General features: G+C 39.9%; 1 protein-coding gene across 2 annotated transcripts in view; it reads right to left on the bottom strand.

Moving 5' to 3' along the window:
* kcnk5a (potassium channel, subfamily K, member 5a) overlaps positions 1-8,262 on the bottom strand; it is an 11,723-nt gene extending 3,461 nt beyond the window's left edge. Inside the window, exon 1 of one of the 2 annotated variants that reach the window (XM_020608738.1) lies at positions 8,192-8,262. In XM_020608738.1, coding sequence (XP_020464394.1) covers positions 8,192-8,230 — 39 coding nt within the window. In that variant the 5' untranslated portion in view covers positions 8,231-8,262. Of the gene's footprint in view, positions 1-4,727; positions 5,204-8,191 lie in introns of those variants that run through there. The other variant, XM_020608737.1, reaches the window with a different exon arrangement.
* Positions 8,263-9,393: the final 1,131 nt, after the last annotated feature.

Raw genomic sequence — 9,393 nt, 5'->3', positions numbered from 1 at the left:
ATTAACACTTTAGTCACATATTATAACAGTATTCCAGCAATGAAATGCAAGAAAATGTTGGGCTGTCTTTCCCTTCCAACTGTGTGGAATGGGCGACAACATACACAGGAAAGACGTCTATGCCAAGTAACCTGTGCCAGGGCCAGCCTGGAGCACAGACGACATAGGCAGCTGCCTAGGGCGCCAAATGCCTGGAAGGGCGCCACACAAGAGGGTTTTTTTTTTTGTCTTTTATTAAAAGTATTGTCATTGGCACATCCTGTTGTCCTTCTACTCTGTGGAGGCAAAATATCCCACCAATATACTGGTTACAGAAAACAGCATAGTTATTATAAACATTACGCCCCATATATATTAATATACAATTACTAATTATTTGATTTAAATTTGTGAATGTTGTATGAATATCTGCTTTGCATTGAACTCCATCCCCCCATTCAAATAACAGGGGGTGTTTAAAAAAAAAAAAAAAGAGCTAGATGCAACGTAATCACACATTGAAAAACAGGTGCATTGCAATGCATGAGCATCGCGATGGCATCACTATTGTGAGCATGCTTGTCACTTGTCTCAATTTAAAATAATGAATCCGAGCGTGTAAAAGCCACAAAAAGTAGCTAAGGTCCTAAGGAGGTTTGTGCTGCTCTTGGACAAGGCAGAACCCCAAAGCCTTCTGATAGAGGTTTGGATCTGATATAGTGAAGGAAGGCTTGGAAGTCTGGTGGCTTGTGGTCTTGATGTGGAAATCTGGAATGTCTTTACTAGTGGCTGAAGTGACAACTCACATTCTAAATGAATGATCAGAGCAGAGGTTGAGTAGAGGTGGAGAAACCAGAACCTCACAGCTACTGGTTCGGAATCTGTGAAGAGAATATGGATGGTAGGAGAGGCATTGTGCCGTAGTCATAGATGATGGACAAACAGTGGATTGTTAGATTGTGTTGTTAATTCAGTACATCTTAGAACCTGAAGAAGGTGAGGAAGAATGTTGCTTCAAGGGAAAAGGACGCTGGGTTTGGATGATAAATTGATTGGATGGTGGAAAGAAGTCTGATGTAAATGAAATGAACATGTTCAGGGGCAGCACCATGAGAATAGTGTCCTGTGTTAGATGGATGAGATGAGAGGTGTCTGGGTTTAGATCAACAGCATGGTAGATGAAAGAGGACAAAGCATTGGAAATTCCTGTGTCTGGAGCTGATGTCCTGGATTTCTAGAAACAGCAGCGAGTGAGAGACTGCAATCTTGTTACAGAACAGGGACTGTGCATGGCATGAAGGGTGAACTGGTGCGATATTACTAGACGTGTGAGCCGACATGAGTGTAGATATGAAGAAACGGGTGACATCGTTGAGAACCAGAACAAAAGGATGCACAAAAATCTAAAATTAGCCTTTTAAGTTTCAAATGAAATCTCCTCAAACTCTAAAATAACTGATTTTCTGAACATTTGCTCCAATTTTTATTCTCAGAGAAATCCTAACTCTATAAACTCAGTCTAATCCACCACGTGTCTTCCAGTGATATTGCTCATGTTCACGATTCTGTCTTTGTTGTGCATGTGTGTGTGTGTGTGTGTGTGTGTGTGTGTGTGTGTGTTGCACCTATTCACCCTGTACCATATTTGATTAGTCCAATGTAGGTATTTTTATCTGTCACCCTAAGTGTAACTGCTGTTGCAATCAATGCCCTACCCTCTTGTTGTGCTCATCTGCTGTCCTACAGGTTGAATGGCGTTTCCTGTGGTTCTAATAAAAGGATGCTGCCAAAGATCGAGCATCATCATTGAGATCATCATTTCCTGCTAACCCAGAGGTATCTCAAGAATGACTCCTGTTGTTCATTGTCCTGTCTCAGCTATTTCTCCTAAAGAATTTGAGGAGAAACATATCAGGCAAAATAGAAACTAAACTGAGGCTGAATCACAAATGTGGCTCCTGAGCTGTATCAGATACAACCTAGGATACAGCCTTTAAAATGAAAGACTTGAAAGATTAACATGTTCCCAGGTTAATGTTGACATTTAAGATATCCATATGGACTACAATTTAACTGTCTACACAAATTAGGAGGGAGAAGTACTTCTTTCCTAGGTTCACAAAGCATTCACCAGTGAAAAGATGGTCTTCCTGGACTGAGTGAAATCTTGTGACCTAAACAGTCTGTGCCACTCCCTTCAAGCAAAGGACTGCTTTAGTTTTTGTGGAACTGAAAGTACTGGTAAACTGCAAGGTTAGCAACTTACCACTGTCCCATTCTGATAAGCAAAGAACAGTAAAAACTACAATGACAAACTCCAAGTGTTATCAGGACAGCTGGCGGACCAGCACACCACTCTAGTCCCCAAGTATTTTTCCACTGAGCATACGCCCTGATGACACCGGATTTATGACCAAGCTCATCTTCACAAACTAATATAACAAGGATGATCTTAATTAAGATGAAGTACAGACAAGTTTGGCAGATTTTTCTGGTTTTGTTAAAAAAGGGCAAACTGTAAAAACGTGTAGATATTTAAAGTATTCTTCCTTACATCTGGTTACATTTGTGCCTTTGGCTGTAAATATGTTAATATTGCATAACTTTTTTCTTTAACACCACATGATATACAGTAGTTTTCTTAATTCTCTTTAGTCTTATTAGTCTATGTTTTGCTCTTTTAACTTGTATATATTCTGTATTTATACTGTTTTTACTGTTGTGCACATCTGGGCCATTGGGCTGGAATCAAATTCCTTGTATTTTTGACAATACTTGGGAATAAAGTTTATGCTTATGCTTTCTTTGGGGCTTGGACTGTATGGTATGCTGCTTAAACAGTTGGCTGCAGCAATGTGATCTTTAGGTTGTGTGGAACAGGACTATTAGAAGAACATTTGTTAACAAGAAAAAGTGAAAAAAAAGCTGCACCAAGGAAAATCTAACAGTTTGACGCCTTACCGATAACCTCTGACCCTAAGATTCTGGTCTGATTATCTATTATAGAAGGTGCTGCTTTTTCCCTTTAGTACAAAACTAGAACACAGGACTGGCTTTTCAGAGGCAACCACCATATGTTCATTATCTCAGTAACACAGCACTGTACTGTATGTACCCAACGAGGGAGGCATGCACACTTCATGTCTTCAACATGTGCAGTGATGAGCTATAAAAGTTCTGGGCTCTACAGTACATTATATTATTTAAAAAAAAAAGGTCATAAACTAATGAAGGTAGCTACTCACAATTAATGTTAATTGATATGCTCACTATGTTATTGATTTGCATGCTAATAACTGTGATGACATGGACAGGCTGGGCAAAAGAGGTAATATTGATGGGCCATAAAACTCAATCTGTAACTGTAACCACTTAAATGCTTGTTAATAAAACAGAGAAGACTCATTTCTACAAGAGGGCTTCCTTCTCTTGTTAGGCTACTTTAACTGTTAAACTAAGTTTCCACAATGGAAAACCAGACACTCTGGTCCTAATGCAAATAAGACTGATAAAGGCATCCCAAGGACAGTAAACTATGTTTCTAATGTGTTGACTCCAAAGCCTATGCTGGAGGTGTCTTGGCAAACACCAACCAAACACTTAGAAGGCTGATAACAGGACACAACATCTGTCTTATTGAGGGGAAACATTAAGGTGTCAAACATGACCCAATATATTTTGACAAGGCTTTAAAAAAAAACCCACATGTGGCATTAAAATGGTCTTTGTTCTTCAGAGAGGAGAGGAGCAGAAAATGTTTCCATTCCAGTTCAGTTGAGTGACCTCAAGAGTTCAACCAAAATAACAAATCTATCAGCTGTTGCAGTGCAGCAGCAGCAGCCAAAGCAAAAATTCCAAAATCTCTCAACCAAAATATTCCTGGAGCAGATTTAGCCACTGCAGAAATTTGGCTGTTACAGAGAAGTCATGAACAGGGGAAGGCTCAAGGGTACTGTATATCCCCTTCAGTCCTTCAAACACAAAAAGGAGAAAGGAAGATGGAGAATAATAAATCTCCCCAACACTGATGTTTGGCCAAAAGGGGGAACAGGTTGAGGCATGTCTGTGATCAAACTGGCAAGAGGTGGAAAAAAAAAACAAAAAACAGAAACAAAACTACTGCAACAATGCCCAACACCCCCATCTTTACTAAATGAAACATAATCACTGCTGCAAGTGCAGAACAGCAGCAGTGATTATGTAGCATTTTATACTGCATCTGCCTGACATGCTCAGACATCTCTGAAACAACACCAAAGAATTAAAGATTCTAAATAAAGTCGTTCAGGGAACTTACCCAACAACATGCCACATCTGAAACAACACCCATAAGATAAACAGGGGCACGGACTTAGTGTTCATTCAGAGCTGGGAAGCAACAGAGAATGTAAGTAATAAATAGAAATAACTACTTCTCATTAACTGTGGACACAAATCCTCCACTAAACACTACTAAAGCGAGAATCAATGACATGCACACACAATTTAGAGACTTTAATCATTTTGCCTTTGTGATGACCCAGAAAGATGAACCCAAAGCTGAATTCGTCACGGGTTTTGTTTGTGTTTGGTGGAAGTTGCGGCTCATTCAGCCATCATGTGTCATCCCCTTGGCGTTTGACGAAACTGCAGCATTAAATACTGGTGAGGTGATTTCGCTGTGTGGACTAAAACAAGCGCAGCAGGAAATTTGGTGTAAAGTATTCGGCGTTTCATAAATGCACAATGAGAACGTGACGTGTCCATACCTCTAGTATTCTTTCCAAGTCATCTTTCGTCAGACAGGGATAGTCCTGAAGTATTTTTTCCTTCTGGGCACTGTACGTTTTTGCAGCCAGCTTCCAATTGGGCTCCTCCAGGACTTGAAAAATTGCTGCCCCAATGGACAGGTAAAAAATAATGGCAGAAGTCAACAAGGGGCCTTTATCTACCATACTTAAAATGATTCAACTTAGAGAGCGCGGGACAGGGGGGGAAGAGTGAAAGGAGGGGTAGATAACAATACCCGAAGTTATGCGGGACTCATTCTCAACAGCAGGTCTTTTTACCGCGCGGACGGCTCAGAAAAAGGAGTGAGAAGCAGCTGTGCGGACACCATAAAGTTCCACGCACAACAATAACACGCACACTAAGCCGAGCGTGCGCGGACTGCAGACCAACTGGTGTTGTCTCCACGTGCGCCTGTTGAAGTGCTGAACTGTGAGTAGGGGAGTGCAAAGGAGTAGCAAAGACCCGCCCACTTCCAGTGGGAGGGAAGGCCACTTACTCCTATACGTCTGTTCTCACCCAGGTGTGCAGCTGTCCACTCAGTGGAACACAGGAGCAACGCTCTCTACAAGTCAGGAAGTGCTCAGCATTTCTGAACATTTCCATAAAAGACAAATGGAATAGAATTTGGCATAAATGATATTATTGTCACTTTTTTTTAAAACTTTCAGGAGTTTGCTAGAAACTAAAGTGGTGTAGCCTAATTATAGGGTGCGTTTATTAAGAAAAAGTCATAGGCCCTAAATCAAAAAGAGACTGCAAGTAAAGAGAGGTAATTTTTTCACGCACTAAATTATATAAAATAAAACATAAAAATCTTTTTTTACTTTGTGTGTGACTTGCAAATGTGAAGGCTGGTTTTAAATAATTTTTTCTGTTATGCTATAGATTCTTTAACTTATTCTGTTAATTTGCATGCATATTTGTAAGAGCAAGCACTGAACTTCAGCAGTCTGAATTAATGCATTCAAGTTCCACATTTATCAGGTTTTTGTGGAAGGAGCTTCCATCGATTGCATTAATTTCTGGCATCCAAACTCCAGCCTAACTGACTTAAACTAAATGGTTTTTTAATGTGATCAACTGGAAAGACTTGAAATTGGGCAAACACAAATGTAAACATTGAGTTTGTGTAACACATGAGCTCATCTGCCTGCAAAGCCACGATACAATTTTATATGTTCATGGTTGCAAATTTTTATTACATCACTTCAAAAAAATCCCACCACAAATAGTATATTTTTGTATTATTGTTTTTTTATGCTTTGCTGCCATCTTGGCCAGGGCACTATCAGAAATTATGTTTTTAACCTTCTCCTTCACTGGTTAAATAATTAAATAAGTTCTACTGGTTTCTCCACCCCACATCTGAACCTGTTTGATATTTTTAAGAATCAGGTGTGTCTTGAATATCCCTTTAGGGTGTTTACTTGTGGAAAGATAGTGTTCATCAATATGAAGCAAATGAAGAAGTAAAGCTGAAAAATGATGATTAGTTGAACCTTCTGTAAAGGTAACCTGTGTCGTTGTCTGTGGACTTGAACTGCTCAACTGCTGCATTCTGTTTCCTTTGTCAATGCTGTGATAAGCAAAGAACAAACATCCATTATCTATACCACTTATCCTGAATAGGGTCACGGTGAGGCTGGAGCCAATCCCAGCTGACACTGGGTGAGATGCAGGGACCACCGTGGACAGGTCGCCAATCCATCACAGGGCTGAAACTTGGAAACAGACAACCGCACACACTCCTACAGCAATTTAGAGTCACCAATCACCCTAAACTACATGTCTTTAGACTGTGGGAGGAAGCTGGAGTACCTGGACAGAACCCACGCAGACACAGGGACAACATGCAAACTCCACAAAGAAAGGCCCAGGGTCAGTCGGGGCTCGAACCCAAACCTTCTCGCTGTGAGATGATAGTGCTATCCACTGCACCACCATGCTTCCCCAAAGGACATCAGAACAAATATATTGATTGCAACTTGAACACTATAGTTCAAATAGGCCCACAGATCCTCAGACAGAGATAGTGTGGTTTATTAGCATTGCAGTCAGTCAAAGCACAGAGTTGAACAATGTATGTAACTTGCATTAGAAGGAAACAGACACATGAGAAACATTAGAAGCTGTGAGACAAGGAAGCATCATATTGATTTACACTTCCATAATCACTATTGTCACACAAGCTTAATACACACGTGGATAAAGGTGTCAAGTTGTGACTGAGAATTCAAGGCATGCAACACAATATTTCCACATGACGGTGTGCTACAGTACTTACACTAGGCCTTGTCTCTCAGTGTGTGTCTGTTTTGTTTTATGCTCCATTGCATATAAGTAAAAAAAACTCAAGTGCTTCATGTTCAGACATCTGAACTCCCACGTTTCTGTGTGCTGTGTATCTTTCTGTAAAAAAAAATATTATTTTAATGTCAAGTGCAACTTCCTGTCATAACAAATCGTTAACCACAGTGATGCTTTTTCCTTTACACGCTGGCATTCCATCAAAAGCTTTTCAAAATGTATGCGGAACTGTGTAAAAGCCAAGATTACATTACCTAGTTTAAGTGATGACTGTACTAACCTGACCGTACAGTTACAGCTCTGTGTGAGTTGTGGTGGTGCTAGGGTTAACCTGTGGCTTACGGTCTGTTGGATATCCCATAGCAAAACACCTTCATCATGTCAAAAAACACCATGACATCTTATGTTTCAGGGGTCAGAAGTATCCCGCATTAATATGACAGCACAGTTAAATTTATTATACACAAGCTCTTCTTTTATTAAAATATTTAGATTAGACTCAAAACAGTAATATGTGTGTTCATGACAGGATCCTCTGTTCATGTCTGCAGGCTGGGCTGGCTTATCAGACTGTCATATTCTCAAGGCTCATGCGTTCTTCACAAAGACTTGAATTGAAACTTGGTGACAGCTGACTTTTTTTTACACACTTTATAACCACAGATAAAATGCATTACCCCTGAGGTCATTCAGATCAACTTTTCACCAAAGAATTTGGCATGCAAATTTTATTTTTGTCTCCAGGTTTTTGCTATGTGTGTCCATTTTCTCTTTTTGTCAGTTGGTGTCACTGGTCAGTGTAGGTCACTGGTTGTTATCAACTTGCATTTAGACTAATCAAGGAGCAAAATTTAGACCAAAACACTATAGACCAGTCTAAAATGATGTAATGTAGCATAACACACAGAAATACTTTCACAGAGTTATGCAAAAGCATGCACTCATCCACACATGTATGGCCCTAGCTGTTAAATGGTTTTTATCCTTCCATGCAGTGTACAGTGGGCCAGGAATTCATAGTAAAACTACAAAAATAAGAATGGAAAATATGATTACTTCTACAGCATCTGACTTCCCTATTATTGCATTTAAAACATAAATGCATTGCTAAGCAATATAAAAGTCATATACTTACCGACGATGTCTTCAAATGATATACAAGTGAAGATGCCATGACTTTTCCTCACTATCAACATATACTCCTTTAACATGGCTGCACAGAATTACTTGCTCTAGGGACATAAACAGTAGGATAAATGCAAGAACAAAGGCCCTCTACTGCCTAGGAGGCAGTATTACACCCACATCCTCAGCTGCCTGAACAGAGATGAACAGTGAAACGGCTCAACATGTTAAACAAGGTCCTGACACTGATAGATAGCACTTATTCCTCCTTTGTAGTATCAGTGCCCCTTGGAAACCATCTTACCTCCAGTACTGGGTAAATTCACCATAGAAAGGATGATGGAAAACACAATTGAAATCAGAAGTTTACACACACTTAGGTTGACGTCATTAAAACAGATTTTTTTTTTTTTACCATTCCACAGATGTCATGTTAACAAACTCTCATTTTAGTAAGTCAGTTAGGACATGTACTTTATGCATGACACAAGAAATTTTTCCAACAGTTGTTTACAGATAGATTATTTCACTTATAATTCACGTTATCACAGTTCCAGTGGGTCAGAAGTTTAGTACACTCAGCTGACTGTGCCTTTAAACAGCTGGGGAAATTCCAGGAAATGATGTCATGGCTTTAGGAGCTTCTGATTAGCTAATTGACATCATTTGAGTCAATAGGAAGTGGATCTGTGGATGTGTTTTAAGGTCTACCTTTAAACTCAGTACCTCTTCGTGTGGCATTATCAAGTTAAGTCTTGTCAAGAATTTTTATTGTCATTATGCATAGCACAACAAATTTTTTTTTCCGGCAAAAGACACATTATTTACATAACACAAAATTGTATAAGTCAATATAAAAATATGAACAAATAAAAAGGGATGTATGGGACCTAATCAGGTCAGCAGCATGTTAGCAGCAAGAGTGTAGTAACATTATAAGGTGTAGCTCGGTGCAAATCTCAGTCTTTAGGAAGAGGTGTGAGTATGGGTGTGTGTCTCTTCAGAGGTCCAGTGTTCTGTCTGTGTCTGTCCATAGGGGTGAGGGTGTGTGTGTGTGTGTAACTGGGGGTTAGGGGAGTGATTGATTCCACAGCTCTGGGGAAGAAGCTGTGTCTCAGTCTGTTTGTTTCAGTCTTTATATTCCTGTACCTTTTCCTGGGTGGGGTCTGCAGCAATCCATCCCGCCCTCCTCTGGATCCGGTCAGTGTATAG

This window comes from Monopterus albus, unplaced genomic scaffold (assembly GCF_001952655.1).
Source record: "Monopterus albus unplaced genomic scaffold, M_albus_1.0 scaffold94.1, whole genome shotgun sequence".
Classification (NCBI taxonomy): Eukaryota; Metazoa; Chordata; class Actinopteri; order Synbranchiformes; family Synbranchidae; genus Monopterus; species Monopterus albus.
Note: the sequence above shows the minus strand (reverse complement) of the source record. Positions and strands in the feature narration are given on the sequence as shown.